This window comes from Sturnira hondurensis, unplaced genomic scaffold (assembly GCF_014824575.4).
Source record: "Sturnira hondurensis isolate 20B ecotype Veracruz unplaced genomic scaffold, ASM1482457v3 Scaffold0020903, whole genome shotgun sequence".
NCBI lineage: Eukaryota > Metazoa > Chordata > Mammalia > Chiroptera > Phyllostomidae > Sturnira > Sturnira hondurensis.
The window spans coordinates 2,981,052-3,000,812 of NW_028093534.1; the positions used below are offsets into that span (position 1 = coordinate 2,981,052).

At 56.8% G+C, this 19,761-nt stretch overlaps 1 protein-coding gene across 3 annotated transcripts; it reads right to left on the minus strand.

The window, feature by feature from the left end:
* Nucleotides 1-830: 830 nt before the first annotated feature.
* CACNB3 (calcium voltage-gated channel auxiliary subunit beta 3) lies at nt 831-14,669 on the minus strand. Of its 3 annotated transcripts, none has more exons than XM_037030972.1 (13): nt 14,560-14,669; nt 6,072-6,194; nt 5,747-5,869; nt 4,987-5,102; nt 4,650-4,714; nt 4,412-4,431; nt 4,138-4,218; nt 3,881-3,939; nt 3,605-3,714; nt 3,173-3,324; nt 2,886-2,981; nt 2,616-2,765; nt 831-2,157 (listed from the first exon to the last, which is right to left on the minus strand). In XM_037030972.1, the coding sequence occupies exons 1-13, from the start codon at nt 14,563-14,565 to the stop codon at nt 1,843-1,845; spliced, it is 1,416 nt and encodes a 471-aa protein (XP_036886867.1). In that variant the 5' UTR covers nt 14,566-14,669; the 3' UTR covers nt 831-1,842. The 3 variants fall into 3 exon arrangements, with proteins under 3 accessions (XP_036886867.1, XP_036886866.1, XP_036886865.1); XM_037030971.1 differs by lacking the exon at nt 14,560-14,669 and adding an exon at nt 13,366-13,505; XM_037030970.1 differs by lacking the exon at nt 14,560-14,669 and adding an exon at nt 9,866-10,338.
* Nucleotides 14,670-19,761: the final 5,092 nt, after the last annotated feature.

Genomic DNA, 19,761 nt, shown 5'->3' on the forward strand with positions numbered 1-19,761 from the left:
TCATCTCTCATGGAACCACAGAAAACAGGTTTAGGAATGAAAAGAAAAAAAAACCCATCCAGAGCAGAGCCTAGGGTCTCAGCTGATGGTCCCAATCTGCAGGAGGCCCTTGGCAGGAGGCAGGAAAACCATGGAGAGCAGCACCCTAATGCTTTCCTCCCGTTCTCCAGCCTCACGTGACAGTTGCTCTGGCCTGCACAACCTCTGGGGAGCTTTGCATGGGTGAGGAAGGAAAGCACTTGTGAAACTGGCAGGCGGGGCACCATTGGGACCACTCTCGTGCCCTGGTGCACTGTGCCTGGTGCCCAGTCTCCAGTCCCTTTGCTCCTGGCTCCCCAGTGTGGGATGGGGGTGGGGCAGAGATGGGGCATGAATTGCATCAAGCAGTGGGAGCTGGGCCTGGCTGAGGCAGGTTGTGGGGAGAAGGCTGCCCAGCCTGTCGTCAGCCCCTCCTCCCCCAGAACACTGCTCTTAGTTCTTCCTTACCCCACAACTTGTTGGGCAAGTGGCAGTTTGTTGTGGAGTTCAAGTTGCAACTACTAGGGCCTGAGGCAGAGACTGTGGAAAGCTGTGGTTAAGCCTCTTCTCCACCTCAGAGCCAATCTTTTCCGTGCAGCTGAATATTGCCCTCCAGGCACGTGGGCCTGCAGGGTACTCCTGGGGGTGCTGGGGAGAATGGTTTCCTCCCCAGCTCTCCTATTTCCCTTTCCACTCGGTGGGTCCTTTGTGAGAGAACAGAGGCCAGAAGACTTTTCTTGGCCTCCTCCAGACTTGGGCCACACAGTGAGGAACCAGCCACCTGAGCCAGCAGATAGAACAGGAGCCTGAGGGACTGTGCATGGTGTTTATTAGTGATGACAGTGAGGTGGGGCAGGGTCTCATGGAGCATGCTCTGTAGGTCACACTAGAGCCATAAGGCAAGGGTAGCTGGGTAGACAGGGCTTCTGAGGGCTGTCTGTTGTGTCCTGTCTCTCCCCATCTGACCCTAACGTAACAGGCAGCAGTGAATGAGGGAGTAAATCTGGGGCCCATATGCCCCTGGAGGCATGAGGGCTAAGAAATGACAAGACGCAAGAGCAAAAGGATGAGGGGGGCAAAGAGGCCCCAAAGCTGTTCCATTCAGTCTCTGCTACACATGCCCTCCCCAAACCCCAACTCAGGTAGGCTCCTGTCCACCACTTGGCTTGACCATGTTCCTGGTCCCGGTCCTCTGAGATGTTAGGAACATTCCTGGCAGGGTGAGGAGAGCCCTTCCTTTCCAGAGCTTCAGCTGCAAGGCCTTTGGCCCCAGCCTTGCATGCGGGTGCCCTGCCCAGCTGAAGGGTAGGAGTGCCACGCAGTTGGGCTTTGATCGTCTCTCTTCTGGTATGTGGCAGTGAGGTGAGTGGAGGCCCTCAGACCCCAAAGCATAACCCCAGAGTCCCTTGACTGTGTGTCTGCCTCAGGGGGCCTTGTTTCTTCCTCACGCCCTGTTGCCCACACTGCAGCCTCTTCTCACTTTGAGGGGCATCCCTTCCCTGAGTCTGGTGGGAAGGTCCCTGCTAAGGGGATCCTAGCCTGAGGGCACTGCCCAGTGGGGCAGCTTCTTGTGCAGGAGAGGAAGGTGCCAGGGGAGCAGCACACACAGCTAGTACCTGGAATGAGAGCCTAGGGGAGTCACTGCCCGGAGGTAAGGGGACCCCTGCTTTTCCCAGAACCTTGGGACCACAGGCAGCTCTGGGGCTGTGCAGGGGGCTGTGGGGGCTGAGCCTAGTGCCAGCCGAATGCCAGTCTAACACCAGCCTGCCTGAAGTGGGTGCCCCAGCCGGCTGTGCCTGTGCCTGCCAGGGCAGCAGGAGGTGATCAGTAGCTATCCTTGGCCCAGGGCCGGTTGCGCTGCCAGTTCCGGTCATTGTGGTTGTGCTCCGAGTCTTGGGCGAGGAGTCGGTCTTGGGGGTCATGCCCATTAGCACTAGGCAGCCCAGAGGTGTGTTGGCGGTGAGGCTGGTACAGGTCCTGGTAGGCATCTGCATAGTCCTCCTCCAGGTGGTGGGAGCTGCGCTGCGAGGATCCTGTCCAGGCTTGGCGGGAGCTCTCGCTGGCCTCATCGGAGGGCATCAAGCTGTCCCGCTCGAGGGGGGAGTGCTCCTCACCGCGCTCCCCCAGCAGCTGCTGGTTCTGGGTTAACACAACAGCTCTAAGTGAGGCAGTAAGGACCTCGCCTAGGCCTCCCGCCTCTTCTAGGATGGGGGATTCTTCCCCCTCAACCCTCAGTTCCTGGGTAGAGGAAATAGTGCAAGGAAGGGAAGTATATTGGCATATTCTTCCTCTTAAGTTAAAAAAACTATAGCTTTCAACTCCTGCAAAATTCAGGCTCTGCCTTCAAGACAGGCCAGAGAAAGGTTTAAAGAGTGTGTTTGTTTTCAGCCCTAGAAAACTAACCTCTGATAACCCATTGTAACGCTTTATCTCCTCTCTCATCAGGACATTCCTTAGCCTGTCTGCCCTAGCTCTGTAAAGCAGAGCTGAGTTCTCTGATCCTCTGGCCTTCAAGCTGGAGGCCAAGTACAGCCTTTGGGCAGGGTTAGAGTTAAGCTGGCTTAGCCTAGGCAACAGTGGCCAGTGGAACCGATTACCTGAAGTCCAGGGATGGCGCTGGGAGGGCCCAGACGCCCAGGGCTGGGGGCCGGGTGGTGTGTGGCCCGCCAGTAAACCTCCAGGTACTCAGCCAGGTGCTCACAGGCATCCTCTAGCTGGTTCTCATCCAGAATCACATCGAATGACTCCTGGGCAGGGAGGGACCGGGGGAATGTTGGCTTCCTCTAAGCAGCAGTAGCCCACACTGTCATTGCCCCAGCTCTGGGAAAGCAAGAGCGGTCATAGGAGCACCCGCCCCAGGCACTCACCGGTGGGCACTGAACCAGCTTATCGTAAGCCATCATCTGCACAGTCAGGTGCTTCATCTGTGACTTTCCTCGGGAGCGGATGAGTCGCTGGAGTACCTGAGGGGGAAAGGTGGGGCGAGGCCTGGAGTCTCGGGGACTCTGGGCAGAGCTGAACTTAACAAGAACTGGGCACGTCCCGCATGTGTGCTCTGGCACCAGGAAAAGGGAGCTCAGGAGCTCCGGGGCAGGGACCAAGCTGAGTGGTGGCACATTCTAGGAGGGCAGCCCCAGGGACTTCGTCTGCCTACCTTCGGTGATGATACTTTGACGAACACGATGATGGGGGCCAGTGAGGTCTTGGCCAGCTGTGCTGGGTGGTTGATGGTGTCAGCATCCAACACTACCAGCTGCAGAGACTTGGCCAGCTCGAATATGCGCTCGATCTCACTCTGTACTTCAGCTAGGGAGGGAGCAAGTGGGCCACAGTGCTCATTAGCGGCTCCACCCATTCCTTCCTCCAATGGGGCTTGGGGGGCTCCCCAATGGTGGAAGGGAAGGCAATAAAAAGAGAGGATGTTACTCAAGGCCCGGGCAGGCAGAAGAACAGGGAACTGAGGAGATGGGGTACATTCCTGCCAATCCTGGCCAAGACAGAGCAGGCACTGGCGATGAGGAAGGTAGGACGGAGGTGCTCAGGAAGGCCTGAGTGAGCAGAGAAGCAGGAGCCGGGGGCTTCTCACCAATGCTGGAGCGGGCAGAGGAACGCTCAATGATGGTCCTCTTGCCAGGATTGTTGAGCACAGATCGCTTGGCCAGTGAGAGGTCCGCTGTGACGCGGGTGATGGAGATCCTGGGGTAGCGGTGCAGAATCACAGCTCACTTCTAATTTCAAGGTCTAGGCCCAGGACTTCCTAACTCCTAACTGTCCCTTTAGAAAAGACCTTGCTACAGACATCTGGTAGGAGACAATGATGTTCTCCCTGGTCCTCACGCCACCCCGTGCCAGTGCAGCTTACCTGCCATCAAACCTATGTTTGAGGAAGTCGAAGAGAGCCTTCTGCATCATGTCTGTGACCTGGGTAGGCGGAAAGGAATGGAACTGACTGAGGGCCCTCTTGAAGAGGGGCAGCATCCCCAGATACAGCCCTGGAGCCCACCCCCTCCACACACAGGGGGGTAGTGTGGGGGAGAACAGCCCCTCCCACTGGCCCTGGGGCCTTCCCATGGCAGGCTTGGTAGATGTGACTCTTTGAGGTCAAAAACTTCCTCTCACCTCATAACCTTTGAGAGAGGGCCCCACCAGCACCACAGGCCGCATGGAGGGCACCACATCATATGGGGGAACATGTTCTGCCTGCAGAATTGACCTGAGGTCAGGTGAAGCCATGGCCCTGTGGCTTGCCCGATGGGAGGCAAATGTGGGGCAGATTCAGAAGTTCTGGTCCTCCCTCCCCCTTGCTGCTGCCCCTCCACAATGACTGCACAGAAGTCTGTTCCCACAGCCATGAGGCATGAGCCCCCAAGCCCAGGTCCCTTCCTTGACTCACCTGCTTTTGCTTCTGCTTGGCTTTTAGAAAAGGAAATAAAAGATTAAAGTTGGTGAAGGGGGAAGAGGCCCTGTGGGCATGTATTCCCTTCCCTGGGGTAGACACTGGGCTTCTCCCCACTCTTCTGACCCTTCCCCTCCTCCCACCCTTCCCGCACAGTTCACCTGGGGACAATCTCCCTGCCCCTGTGTCTTAGTCACCCACCTACCCAAGACAGGCGGGTTAGGGGGGAGGCTACCTAGAGATGGAGGAGGGGAACGTCGGTTGCCAATGTCACTGAGGCTGGAGGGGTTCCCGGATCTCCTGAGAGCAGAAAGGGAGGTCAGTACGCGCCTTTGTGTGTCTATGTTCTACACCTTACTTAACAGTTGTATGTTTCTTACATTTTAGCAAGTGAGGAATGTGTGACAAGTGCATTTGTATATGTATATGTGTGTGTTTGTGTGGTGTAAGTGTGTGTAGCTGGTATGAGTGTATTTGGGGGGTGGGAGACATGTGCATGAGTAGTAAAGTGAACTGTTGGTAAAGTGCCCACGTTGGGGGGGATGTTTACTGAGTCACAGCCCTGCTCTCACCTGGCCTTCTGCTCCTGCTTGACTCGGATGCTCTCCAGGCGCTGGGGGCTGGGGATGAAGGCAATGTCCCCGCCCTCTTTCACTAGCCGACCGATCCACCAATCATTGCTGTACTTCTGGGGGTGGGGAGGAGCAGGAAGGGGCTGTGAGTGGAGGTGGCCCGTCCAGGCTCTCCAGTGTGAAAAGGGACAGGGAGGCAGGCACAGAGCCAGGCTGACAAAGGCAACACAAGGGCCTGTGAGGCTGGGCCATGCCCACCACCTGGCTTACCTCTCCCTGCCCCTTCCCCAAGGGGGGTATCAGCCCTGGAGGAAGGCAATGTCAGTGCTAGGTAACCCAGCACTGGAGCAGCAGGACCCTGGGGTCCTAAGGAGGGGGTCTTTGTAACTAGGGCCAGGGGAGTGTCTGTGTCCTCCCCAGAGTGCGGAGGGGGCAGGGACCAGAGGGAAGGGCAGCCAGGTTTGAGCCACCCCCAAGATTTCCTGGAAGGCACCACAGCTGTCACAGGGGCCCTGAGAGGCAGCTAATCTAACTGCTCACTTTACACATATGGAGATTGGGGCCTAAGCCAGGTCTCAGAGGGTGGAGATCCCGAGGACTGGGTTTTGGATATGAGGGGTGTACAGGTGTGTGCTGGGGACAAGAGTTGAGGAGTTTGGGGACTTGTTTAGAGACTGAAGACCCAACTAAGAGGCCTGGGAACTGGGGAAAGAGAAGGGAAATTAAATGGCTTCTCTGTGTGTGGGGGAAGGTTGGTCACCTCTTTAATGTGCAGAAAATCTTTGGCCTCAAAGTTGACTCCGGAGCCCTGGACTGGGCACTCCTCATCCAGTACGCCACAGTAGCTGACATTGGTCCTCACAGCAAAGGCCACGGGTTTGTGCTGGAGAATTTGGCCATCAGCGCCAATGAGGGGAGTCTCAGAGCACCCCTTCCCGTTTCACTGCCCCATTGCCCACCCATCACACACGCAACCTTTCACTCTCACGTACATCCTGCCCATCGTCCTTCAGAGACTCGGGACAGAGCACAGGTTTCTGTCCAGCCTGGCCTGTTTTGCCCCCAGCCCACAAGCAAGAGGATACCTTGGCCCTCTCCAGCTGCTGCTGAGCCTGGCTCTCCACTTCTCGCCGGGCACTCTCCCGGTCCTCCTCCAGGGAGACGTCTGAGTCCAGAGATGGTCGGCTGGTGTAGGAGTCAGCCGAACCCTGGCGTCGGGGAGAGGCTGTGATCAGGTAGAGCTCAGGTGGGAAGTATAGCGGCACTGTCCCAACCCTACAGCAGCGCCTCCACAGACCCCAGGCTCTCCCTGTCTACAGGGGTGGCTGGACCCCAAGAGTCCCTCCACTTTCCCTGAGAAGGGCCCCAGTGCCTCTGGGGCTGTAGGAATGCCATCCAATCCACGTGTGCTAAGATCTGGGCCCCTCCTCCCAAGCCTATTAATATTGCAGCTCTGAACAGAGCCTTGGCTTCCTTCCTCCCTCCCTTCTCTCCCCTCTACCATGTCCTCCTCTGAGGCAGAGGGAAGGGAGAGGTACTTGAAGATGACTGTGAATGCAGGTGACCTAGCCCTCTTGTTTGCATCAGCCTGCAAAGGGGCCTAGACATTACCCCTTTAAAATGCCTGGCAGACGTGCAGCCGGTTGGGAACAGGCAAGAGCTGCCGTTTGGCACGGCACTGGTCCTGAGGGTCTGGACACAGCCATGCACCCCTTAGATCTCATCTCCCAGTCCCCACCCCTCCAGGATGAAGAGGACACAGACCTGCCAACTCCTAGAAGTTACTTCCTCTCTACTCCCCCACTCCACTTTCCTCTCACAGGGCTGAGGCAACTTGCCAGGTGTGGGCAGCAAAAAGACACAGACTGAGGGCAACACAGAGCTATTTCCAGGGGCCTGTGAGGCTGGGCCATGCCCACCACCTGGCTTACCTCTCCCTGCCCCTTCCCCAAGGGGGGTATCAGCCCTGGAGGAAGGCAATGTCAGTGCTAGGTAACCCAGCACTGGAGCAGCAGGACCCTGGGGTCCTAAGGAGGGGGTCTTTGTAACTAGGGCCAGGGGAGTGTCTGTGTCTTCCCCAGAGTGCGGGTCTCTGGGCAGTGAGGGTGCATCTGGAGGGCTGCGGAGCCTACCTTCCCTGCCTTCAGGAAGATGCCCAAATGAGCAAGGGAAGTTGGGCCTTAGGATAGAAGGACAGAAGTCAGGAGGGCTGAGGTCCCCCTCAGTCAAGGGAAAGGGAAATTTTTTGTTTTCTGCCTCAGTTTCCCATTTATGATCAGAGGCCTGAAGTGGTACTTCGGTCCGTTCGGAGGTGCAGGTGGTGGAGAGAAGGTGGACATGAGCCCACGTGGGAGTGAGTGTGTTGTGTTGTGTGTGTGTCTGCGGAAGGGGGTTTAGGATGTTCCTGGACTGAGGAAGACTCCCACAAGCCCACAGTGCATGACCACCTACAGAAAGCAGCAGAGGCCAGACTCTCCGTGGGGACAACAGACTCACACTTCTGCTGTCCTCCACACCCTCTGCCCCAGACCCAGCCCCACCAGGGGCAAGAGGGCTGATCAGCATGATGTCAGCCCAGGCCTTAGACCCTGGGCTTAAAGTCGTATCTGAAGAAGACAGGAGGCATGTAGACACCACAGCGGGAAGGTCTTTCGTTTTACAGAGGAGTAGTGTCTCGTGTTCTTTACTGTCTCTCTTGAGAACACATAAGGCTGGCGTGGCAGTAGAAGAAAGAGCGGCTGAGCCCCAGGAAGAACCTTTGCACTGTCTGTAGAGTGGGGGACCTCCTCCCAGGGGTCTCAGGGATAGATTATACCTCTGTGGGAGGCGGCTGAGTGCAGGGGCTAGGGGCCAGCAGGCTGGGAGGCAGCAGGCGAGGTGGGAATGACCACTCGCCTTGATAAGTGCCCATCAGATGCCTCCTAGCTGCCTGGACCTCTGCCAGGAGAGGAGTCCAGCCTTTACTTTCTGCTCTCCAGGGTCTCAGCCTAATTCAGTCATCTTAATATCCCTGGCTGGGTTACCTGGCCTCCTGCCCTAGGAAAGGAATGACGGGATCTCTCTCTAAACAGTTAATGAGTCGGGCTCAGAATGGAGCCCCCTCTCCGTTACTCCCAAGTCCTCAGGGCTCACCTGTCTTTCATGCTCTGGTATCGCTTGAGGGGGTAGCCAGGATGCCCTCACCAAGCCTAATCTGGGGTCTTGCCTCCCCTACCCCATTACACCAAGACAGCCAAAAGCTCAATACTTTGGAGCTGCCAGGAGTTGGCACAGTGCCCTAGTGGTGCCCCCCTTGCTTGGTGAGTGTGTGGGCAGGATGCAGCTCCACTCTTGCCTGGCACGGGGGAAGGAGAGGAGGGAGATGAGCCGGTGGATTTATTTAGAGCCTGATCTCCCTCCTACGGCTTCAGAGGGGGCCTCAGAGAGAGCAAGGAGCCAGGCAAGAGAAAGCAAAGTGGGGGAGGGTGACCCAGGCATCAGAGAGGGCTGGGGAGCATGTGCTGGGTTAACAGGCTGCCCCCAAAGCCATCCCCCTGTCAGCCTTTATCTTGTAGCAGCTCTTGCCTTCCCACCAGGGACAGGAAGAACCTCCTAGGGACCTCCAGCCCTGCAGGAAGGTTTGTTCTCAAGCTCACTTTGGCACCCTGGGCCATGCCAGCTGTCCCTTCAACTGTCAGAGAGAGGTGTCCACCAGAGCCTTGAAAATCATCTGCTCTTGCTGCCACGTAATTAGCCCCAGAGGCCTAATGGAGAATTTGGCCCAGCAGGAGCCCAGTCCCAGAAAAGGACTGATAGCTACCTATTCTGAACCCTTGAACTCATCCATCCTGGGCTTGGCAGCAAGAGGTGGGAGAAGACTCCATCACTCCATTTTTGACCCTGGAGTGCTCTCCCTTTCACACCTATCAGGGACCCCTTCCAACCACTCAGTGGTTCTCTCCTATGGAGGCCTTCTTGCAGGATGCACGAGAGAAGCTGCTTCCCATCCTTGCCCCTTTCCAGGCACTCTTTCTGCTCTCTGAGCTCCGGGAATCACTGCCTAATGAGCTGATTTGTCTCAGTGGGTTAGCAGATAAAAGCAAAGAGGAGAATTAAATATTTATCGGTTGCCTGGTTGTCTGAGCAAAGAGCTTCCTCTCCATCCCCAGGCCCTCAGCTCCTCTGGCTTCACCTCCAGGTCCTCCATGCTGAGCAGGTGCTCAGGATGCCTGCTGCTCTGAGGACACCTCAGTGGGGGACATGGACTGGATGGGCCTCAGACAGCTGACCCACCCATGTGCTGGGTGCCCAGCTTCCAGTCTTGGAGAGAAACTGGGCTGGAGGATGAGGAGATATCAGGCAAGCTCAGGATGGACAGTAGAAGGGAATAATGGAGATCTTCAAGTTTTGTGATCTTTCCGTTTGAAGAAGCTGGTACCTGACTCTCTGTTCTCCCAGGCTCCCTAAATTTGTGCTTTACTTGGGTCCCCCTGGGACCCAAAGGACCCAGCTTCCCTGGAGCTGTTGTGTTCAGACCCCATCAATGCTCCTGTGGGAACTCCAGGCGTTGAGTGGAGCCCTTTCTAAAGCCCCAGTGCCCTCAGCCTCCAGCCCTCCCTGCCTCTACCCTTCTGTCCTGGGCTTTGGAGACACCTGCTCAGCCCTTCCCCGCACCCTGCGCTCCCTGCACACAACCGATGTCTCTTGGTCTAGGACTGGGGGACAGAGTAGCCCTTGGCACGAAAACCCATCTTTCTACTTTCCTGGAGCGCCCCCCACCCCTACACTCCCTGCCCCGACGCTGAGACATCTTTTCAAAGTATTGAACTGGAGGTAGGGTCCAAGGGAGAGGCGGTGTCACCCCAACTTCCCCACCCCCACCCTCACAGCGGGCACTCACCGCCTCCGAGTCCTCAAACCCGGGCACGTAGGAGTCGTCATACATGGGGAGTCCGGGCGGGGGAAAGCAAGCGGCGCCGGGGGGCGGGAGCGGCCCAGAGGCAGGGGCGAGGACTGCGGGCCGCGCCCGGGAGATGCACTGAGCCCCGCGGCCCTGCGGACGGCGGCGCAGAGCGAGAGAGCGCGAAGGAGGGAGCGAGCCGGGAAGACCAGCTGCTCGGAGCTCAAATCACCGCTCCCCCCACCCCACCCCCCAAACCCTGCCGGTACCACCCAGAGCGCGGCTGAAGAATCTGGCGCCGGCTCCTAAAACAATAGTGCCCGCCCACCTGACCCCCACCCCCCGCCGGCAGCTGGCGGGGGCGGCGGCCACTGGGGGAGCCCGGGACCTGGCCGGGAGAGGGTGGCCGACGCGGGCTGCGTGGAAGGTGGGTCCCCCAGCACCGCGGGGCCGGAGGTGCGGCGGGGAGGAAGGGGAGGAGAGACTGCGGGCGGGCGGACGCGGGCCGGGAGGAGGCGGGGCGAGGGGAGATGCGGAGACAGGGACGCTCAGCAACCCAGGAAATACTCCGCCGGGAAACAAAGGGCCGGGGCGGGGGAGGGGCGCGGGCGGGGAGCCCCGGCGGAGACGACATCCGAGCCGCGAACGCGCGCGCAGGTTGCGGGGAGGCTGGAAAGAGAGAAAGAAGGATAGAGGCGGAGCGGGGAAGACTGGAAAATAGGGAGACAGATGGGGCGGGGTGGGGGCGGGGGCGGGCGGCGGAGGCGTCCCAGGTGAGCAGGCGGCGCGTCTGCGCCCTGGGGGTCCCGGAGACTCCAAAAGCGACCCCCGCAGTGGTACTAAGGAGGAACGGGTTTGGCGACTACACGTCAATTCCGTGGAAGTAGCCCCTGCTTCTCCCAGGTGATGGGCTCTCTCAGTGGTGAACCCCCCCCCAACAAAGGGCGGGGCCGCCCTACCCTTGCGTAGGGGTAGGTTTTGGGTCCGCCAGCCCCACACCTGTTGCGCAGGCAGATTTCATCCTAGTCTGGCCAGGATGGGGCTTCCCCTCCTCACTTCCTTGCCAAGGGCTGTGCCAGGCAGGCTTTGCCAAGGTATCCGTGGGAACTGGGACAGGAGGGGTTGTCTTAGGAGAGCCTAAAGCGACGGGAGAGAAACCAGAGGGTGGAGGTAGGGGGATTGTTGTGGCTGGGATAGAAGGTGGCAGTCCTACCACACTGGGGTTAGTAGGGGGACGGGCAAGTCTCCCCAGCGCCGGTAGTTTAAGGCCAGATTCCCTCCTTAGTAAAAGGATGCGGGGGCGGGGGGCTGGTACCCCGGTTGGTACCGCAAGTACTACACTGCCCTAGTCTTTCTCCTTCAAAGGAGCACTGAGATTTGAGATTAGAAACCGAACAGCAGCCTTTATTTTGAGCAAGCTTCCCCAAAGATCCACCCGTTGGAGTCCCCTCCTTTTCCCCCCATCTCCTGAGCGAAAACATTCCTTTGAATTTCGATTGCCTTCCTGCCCCTCCACCCCCACCCCTCACCCCCAGAGGGCGATGTGAGAGGGACATAAGGTTATACCTGGAGGGTTACAGTCTTTCTCCACACCGTTTCTCACCCCGAGGAGAGGGAATCAAGAATCAGCCTTCTGGGGATACAGGGGAATTCGAAAACCAAAGCTCTGAAAGGGTCTGATGAGATCTATGGGAGAAAGCACTGCGCCTGACAGAGACAGACCACCCAAACCAACTGGCTTCCCCTTGCAGCAGCCACTTGTTCGTGTTCCCTTGGCAAGAAAAAAGAAAGAGCCTCATCCTAAGACCATCTTAAGTCTGCCTGTAGCCTGTCTAGCTGTGTGGGTGGTGTAGTCCAGCCCTGCCCACCCTCTTCCTCCTGCTGGGATTGGCAATTCGGTCAGATCCCCTGTAGCCCAGGGGACTGATCACTACTAGGGGCCGTGGTCGGCTTTCACAGTTCCCTCTCCTGAGTCCAACACCATTGGGGGTTGTTTTTACATTGAATTCTTCTGTACTGGAAGTTCCCAGACCCTCTTCTCATTCTTGTGCCCTCTCCTAGTTCCTCAGCGTTCCTATATCCTCTTTTTATTCTCTACCGTATCAGTCCCTTCTGTTCTTCCGGAGGGGAGAAAGGAGGCATGGGCGTGGAAGAATAGGACCCTTGAGGTGCTGGGAGATAGCACTAATAAAACAGCTGCTGCCCTGACCGGTGTGGCTCAGTTGCTTGGGCGTCATCTCCCCAAGTGAAGAGTCACTGTTTGGTTCCTGGCTAGAGCGCATGCCCGGGTTGTGGGTTTGGCCCCTGGTCAGATGCATACAAGAGGGGCAACTGATCCATGTTTATCGCCCTCTTTTTCTCCCTCCCTTCCCCTCTCTAAAAATAAATAAATAAAATTAAAAAAAACCCACCTGCTGAGGCATCTGCTTCCCTCCTAATCCCTGAATCTATTCCCCAGTCCTCTCCTTTTGGAACCCTTCCCGCTGCCAGGGGGTCCTGGATACTGTAGGTAACAGTGGATCCACCATCAGCCTCATGCCTTCCTCACACACCTTGTTGTCTTCATCCTCTGCTGGGACAGTGGTGTCTAGGTGTGCCTCTGAAGCCTGAGTTGCCATGACAACCAACCTCAGGAGACAGGTTCAAGTTCTTCATACCTGGGCCCATCCCCTGGGTCTTTCAGGAGCTTCAGAGCCTCTCTCTCTTTCCCTTATTTCTGAATTGCAACCCAATGTCTCTCCCCCCCCCAACACACACCATTTCTCACCTCACCCACACCTGCCTAGTTCACTTCTACCAACCCAGTGACTTTCAGTTCTGTAAGACACGTGCCTGTCATTGCCCACATTGCCCCAACCCCTTTGCTTTTCTGTGAGCATAAGAGGAGAGAGTTGAGGGTTAAAAAGGATTTGAGGAGAGGTTCCTCCTGCCCTGTTCTTTCTAAGGAGAGAGCTGTTAGTCTGGCAGCTGGCAGGCCCCCAAAACATGGAAGCGGGATATAGTGGGTGAGCAGCCCAAACCTGGTTTGGGACTTGGAGTTCTTGGGAGCTTCCAGGACACCTAGCTGCTCCTGTAAATGTACCAGGAAAATGGGTAGGTCCCAATCCCTGGGCACTGAGTGGGGAAACTGAGTCAGGAGCTAGGACCTCAGGGAAGTCCTCCTCCGTTAGCAACCTTGAAGAGCTGGACTAACCCAAATCCCAAACCCCTAGCATTTTAGCTGTTCCCAGGGAACACAGGGAGAGGACCTGGGGAGTCTGGCTGAGCCCTCCTCTTTTCTAGCTCCTTTTCTGGCTCCCCGGCAGTTGTCCCTTCCCATCCCATTCCAAAAGCTTGGAAACTGCCAGTTCCAGCCGCTCCCTCTTTCTTACTGCCTCTTCCACCCTTAGCCCCACCTCTGGTCTCCCTCCCCATCACTGCAGTCTCCCGAATTCGAGCCCCCTTCCTAGCTTGGAGTGGGGCTCTCCTCCCACCCACTGCGGAGGGACCCCCGCCTTTACCTCATTCAGCAGGAAGGTTGCACTGGAATCAGAAAAAGACATAGACCAACCTAATGGTCTCGCCTCCTCCCCCGAGCCCAGAGGCTCCGAGGCGGGAGCAGGACCCGGCGGTGGCTCTGCATACGGGCTCCCGCCTGCACGTCTGGCCTCGCCCCACGCCCTCCAGGCTCCACCGCCTGCTCCCTTCCTCTCTCTGGATTCCCTCCCCCTTTCCTTCTCCTCCCTGCCTCCCTCCCTCTCCCTTTCACGCCTTCCCTTGTCACTCTCGCCCTCTCCCGTCGCCTTTCAGTCCTACTCTCTCCATTTCCGTCTCTTTTTCCTCCTCTTTACGGTTCCTGGTCTGTTTATCAGGGTTCCTCCCACTGTCCTTCCATTCGCAGAGCTGGTCTCCCGTCTCTGTCCCCTCCTCCTCCGTTTCTCCCTGTGCCCCCTCCCCAGAAAAGGGGCGCCGGAGCTCCCACCGTCACAGGCAGAAGGGCGGGAGTAGCTCGAGGTCCGCCTAACTCCCGCGCTTCGGGCAGAAGGTTCCGCTTCCCCGCGGAATCTTCCGCCAGCTCCGTCCGCCGCCGCCCAGCCTCCAGCGTCTGAGAAAGCAGAGCTCAGCGGTCCCAGCGGCGGCTCGGACAGACCTCAGCTGGGGAACGGACCGAAACAGAGCGCTCGTGTGCAGCTTGCTAGCCTCTGCGTCAAGGCTCGCCCTCTGGGAGCCGGGGAAGCCACGTCCATCCCCCGTCCCACGTCCACACCCTGAGGCTTCTGCGGGGTCCAGTTGGAGATAGCCCCGCCTGGCTGAGCCCGGCGCTCGGGGAGTCTCTGTCACTCCTCTCTCCTGGGTGCTGGCGTCCCTGGACTGAGCCCACGAAGGCGAAAAGCGGAGGCGAGGTGGCTCCTCTGGGCCGGCTGCAGCGTCCCCTTGACTCCCTCACCGCCAGGTGGCCGTGCCCTCCCCGGGGTCCCGACTGTCGGTCGGCAGGGGCGGGCCCTGCCAGCAGGAGGCGCTGCCCAGGCCGGAGCAGAGGGGCCCGAAGCGCTGAGCCGGACTTCCACTAAACCCAGGACGGACGCCCCCCTCTCTTTCCAGGAACTGCAGTCTCATCTCCAGACCCCTCGTTTGGGACTCCAGGCTGTACTCTATACCCACCCCAAGTATCCTTTAAGATACTTGGCCCCTCTGGAGCCCTAGAGCGCTCCTACCTCCATCCTGGTCTCCTGGGGCAACTCCGCTGAGCCCGGCAGCGACCCGGCAGGGCCCGGGCAGCAGGGAGTTCAGTCTCGGGATGGATCCCCGGGTCAGTACCCCCTCCCGCCCCTTTCCGAGGGCACGTCAAAGAGGACAAGCCCAAGTTCTGGCAGGGGAAAGGGGGAGCAGGGGTGTAGCCCCAGCCAGCGCTCTCCCTGCACCCCCTGAGCGGATCTGCCTCTCATTGGTCCCTCCACACCTCCAGCACCCACCAGGCTGGACTCTTCTCCCTACCAAAAACGGCGGCCACGCGGGGCAGGAGGGGGCAGCAGACCCCTGTGGAGACCTGGACACATGCTGAAGCTGAAGCTGCAAGACTGTGGCCCCCAGCTTCTCGGTACTAGCCAGAACTCTTTCCCTTAGGGCGCTCGACTGTCCTCGGGCTTCTCTTTAACTCCCTCCGCCCCCCATGCCTGGGGGCTCCCTTAATCCTCCCATCCCCTGGGGATCTCGGGAGACTTCTCTCCCTCTCTGTTTAGCTGACCCTCCACTTGGCCTCATTCCAGAGGGAGCTAAATTGGGAGAGAATGAATTCTCTCCCCTCTCAGCTCCCCTCAAGCTGGACTTAACCCGGAAAGCACGCTGGGAGGGCATCTCCCCCTCTCTGTGTGGTTTAGTCCGGCAGGTCCAAGGGTTCCCTCTCCACCCACCTACCCCCAAGTTACTCAACTTGAACTATTCAGAGGCTATAAAGAGGTCATGTGTGTTTTAAAAATGTGCATAGAGGTTTTTTGTTTTGTTTTGTCTTGTTTTTTTGCTTTTGGCTCTAATGGAGCAGAAGCTTTGCCTTTCATTTGGCAGTAAGATCTGGAGGAAGAGAACCCCCCCCACCACTGCACACACCCCTGCTGACCACGGCTAATGGACTAGCTCCTCTGGGCCTCAGGGCAGCTTTAATTTCCATAGGAGAAGGCGGGTGGAGGGTACTGGCCAAGGCAAGCACTTGTCCCTGGCTTTCCCCTCTCTCCCTTCTTCCCTCCCTCCACTCTCCCAGAACCTACAGTCTGGAACACCATTTCTCTCCAGCCCTTACTTTAAAATGGAAATATCAATGACTTCTCACTTAGCCTATCAGAGGGAACCTGAGGTTATGCACCTCCCTAGGGGCAGCTCCCATAGGGCAGCTCTGTACCCCTCGCTTCTTCTCCTTCCCACTCCGGCTGCTGGACCACACACCCCTACCCCCTTGTGCAGGTTATATCCCCACGGAGAGAGGGCAGGAACCTCAGAGCTCGAGTGGAGAGCCCAGCCCCCAGGTCCCTAGAACTGTCATCTCCTAGTCCCCTCAGTATGAGATGACAGGCAGAATTAACCCTCTTTGGACCCTATCTGGGACCTGCACCCTCTCTCCACCTACTAACCCTCCCTTGGGTCCCTGTCTCTAGCCCTAACCTCACAGGACCTGGCACTCCACCAAGAGGGTCCTATAGCCTGGACATACTCCTGGGTGCCATGCCTTAGCTTGGCTCCTTCAGGTCCGTGCCAGTGTACAGCCCACAGGGATTCCCAGACAGCCTTCATCCCTTCTCTCTGGGGCCAGCTCACCCTGTTCTCTGATGGGCCAGGTTGTCAGGACCTCAGGACAAAGGGCAGGGCCTCCGCCAGCCCTTCTGCCTGGCCTTTGTGCAGATGCAGCCCTGCACTAGGGGATTGCCCTACTGATCTGGAGTTGGGTTCCGGTCTCCTCTTACCTCCTCAGCCAGGCATAACCTGCACAATGGCACTTAGTGACCGTATTTGAAAACTTGTGAACCACAAGGACAGAGAACAGAGACCACCATGTTCATCACTTTGTATTTATCCCACCAAGACCAAAAAGGGCTGCCTGTCTCTTCTGAGAAAGCTCAGAAGTAACTTCCACAGGGAATCCCCATCGCCAACTTCAGATGTTACTCTGGGGAAGTTCTTCCAGCATCAAACCTCAATCACTCCTGCTGTGATCTCCAGCTTCTTTTGGGGGGCTGGGCCTCTGGGCTCATGGTGATATTTGATGCTTCGAGGCACTTTCAGGCTCCATCCCCTGACACAGCATTTGCTATAAATATGCTGAAGAGTTTCTTGCTGACAGTGCCCAGTAAGATTGCACCTTCCTTCTCACACCAGGACTCTCTGGAGGCGCTGGGCTCTCAGCTATGGCTCGAAGACATGACACCTGCCCACTCTGGGGCTGGCAGAGCAACCACGCTGCGGATTGGGGGATCTCTGGTACCTGACAAGGAGGGGAGGTGAGCGGGCTGAGACGCTTGGCTCTCACTCTCTTGCTTCACAGAGTCTGGCTCAGTCTGGCGCATAGTAGGGGCTTGATATATGTTTACTTTGGTCTTAGATCTCAGTTTCCCCTCTGGGTCAATGTGATGGGTGATTCCAGTTGCACAGAATGGATTAGAATGAGGAATGAGGCTGGGGCAGGAGCAGAACTCTAAGACTGCCCCAGGTTGGGGAAGGGTATTAGCAGCAAGATCCCGGGGAAGGTCTGGGGAAGGGGGGTTGGCCTAGACTTTACTGCCTGTTCTCCTTCACTCTTGCCAAAGTCTAAACTCTTGAAGACTCTGAGTCACAGGAAGGGGTCAGTTTCAGTCTCTCCTCCTCTCCCACATGTTTACAAGCCAGGGAAACTAGGGTTGAAAAGAGGTGGGGTGGGGTGGTGAAGTGGTGAGGGTGCAGGTGAGGAGGAGGGTTTCTGAAATGTTTGACTCAGATGATAGGCCTAAGGGGTACAGCTTCTTGGGGAAGTTGTTCCCCTAGCAGGGCTTCCCAGAGCTCCCAAAAGTCTGGGACAGAAGGGACTTGGGCCTCCTTTAGGTTGCGAGGTGAGGGGCTGCTGACAAGAGGCTGAGGTTGGCCCCAGGAGGCTCACCTGACCCTGGATGCACAGCTAGAGTGAGTCCGTGTGAGGCTCGGTGTTTTCTGTATTTGGGTCCTTCTTCTCTACTCCTCTGACTCACTGTAGTTCCTGGGTTCCTTTATCTGTCACCAAATCCTTGATCTCAGCCCAGAGCAGAGACCCTCTCTAATAAACAGTAGAGGGACAGGTGTGAGGCTGGCAGGGTGCCAGAGGCTAACCCTCAACCCGCTCCTACTCAATCCCTGGCCCCGCCCCCAACTCCTACCACTTTCAGTTTAAGGGTCTGAGCTGTGGTAGCCACCTCCAGTTCAGAACGGGGATGTGGTGCCTTCAACCTCCCTGGCAATGAATTATTGAAGAGAGCATAGTGCTAGCTGCTCACAACTGCTGCCCCTTGGGCCCACTATTGCCTCTTCTTGCTCTGCTTCTGACTGCTCCCTCACTAGCTGTGGGGGGCAGGGGTGGGAGGAAGGGGTCAGTGGGGCCCAGGGGCCTGGGAGGAGGTGTTAGGGAGAAGCAGGGCCTGGATAGGGAAGTACAGGCCTTGGTGAGAAGCCCCTAGGCAGGAGGGAAGTCCTTGTCCTTGTCATGGGTCAGGAGGGCAGAGGGAGCTGGTGGGTGCCCTGCAGCCAGGTTGGGAAGCGAGACTGAAACACCCTTGATTCCAGTGACTCCCCAGCATTGGAGGTCTAGACGCCCAAATGCCCCTGGGGTTACACAGATCCAGAAGAGGCCTGGAGCCTCTTCTGACCTGGAGTCAGTACCAGCAAGCCATTTGGTCATTCAGGGATGCTGTGTGCAGAGGCCTCTGTCCCTCCGGGAACCAGTGTCCTGCTGACAGTGGAGAGCTACAGACCTTCTGGGAGCAAGTGCAGGTGAGGAGAGTGCCGGTCAGTGTCAGGACAGGCCTGGAGAAAGAACCAGGAATTGGGAATCTGATGCCAGAAGGCAAGTCCTAGCTCTGTCACTAGTTGTGGGCAAATCACTTATTTCAGCAAATGAGTTTCTTACCCTTCATAAGGGGAAAGAGCAGTGCTTGCTTAACAGAGGATCTGTGAGAATTCAACAGGAACGTTTGTTTCAGAAAATGGAATGGCTGTGTCAAGGTTAATTGTTACCACCAGGGGGTGAGAGTCTCATAAACAGGTGAGCAGCATGTGGCAGAAACTGTATGGTCATGGCCCGGGTGTCAGCCCTTGCCCTGTGACTGACCCTCAGTTTTTCCTCTTCTGAGGTTCAGAGGCCACAGTCAGTCCATGGTGGATCTGGATTCAGACCCAGACCTTCAGATTCTGCCTCCTGGGTTCTTTCCATTACACTGTGTGGGCCAGAAACTCGGGTTCACTGGGGTTCACCCTTCCACGTGCTCAGCGCTGGGGACTTGCCCTGGGAAGTCCCCTCACCTGGATGCTGCAGTGATCAGCACTTTGTTCCCTCCTGTTATCCGTGGCTGCGCCCCACCTTCTTCAGGAGTAGCTCAGCAAGTACATTTCTGTACTCTCCTCCAGGCAGCAGGAATAATATTATCAGGTATTTAGAATGCAGTTTAAAAATGACCTTCTATTAAGAAGCCATACTTACGAACTGTAGAAAATTAGAAAATACGGTCAAGCAACAAGACAAAACAAATCAAAACACAGTACTCCCATCATCCAGGTATGATCATCATTAACACTTTAAGTGTAATCCTTATGGATGTTTTGTTCTTCAAATTTTGTTTAAAATTTCTATTTATTTAATAGAGGGGAAGGGAGGGAGAAAGAGGGGGAGAGACACATCAGTGTGTGGTTGCTTCTGTCACACCCCGCACTGGGGACCTGGCCTGCAACCCAGACATGTGCCCTGCTGGGGAATGGAACTGCCGACCTTTGGTTCACAGGCCAGTGCTCAATCCACTGAGCCACACCAGCCAGGGCTGTTCTTAAAATTTTTTAAACTTGAGGTACAACTCAATGATATAAAGTACACAAATATTAAAAGTACAGTTTTTGGACCTAGATATCTACAGCTGTGTAACCACATTCAAATCAAGGTCTACAACAGCGATTTTTAATCTGACCATTTCATCAGGGGCACTGACCTCTGTTCCCTTAGGTGGTCAAATAAAACAATGACAACAATCAACACAACAATAGCTGTCTGGTGTGAGTGTCCTGTCTTGAACCTTACGTGTATAGGTCATGTAACAGAGTTGCAATTTGTTTGTCATGTCCCATAGAAAAGGAGTGTCTGACTGGTTAATTCTTGGTACCAGAAATCCTTGTCTATAAGTATAGGCACCTGATTTTTTTAAAAAGTCACTTTGGAGCAA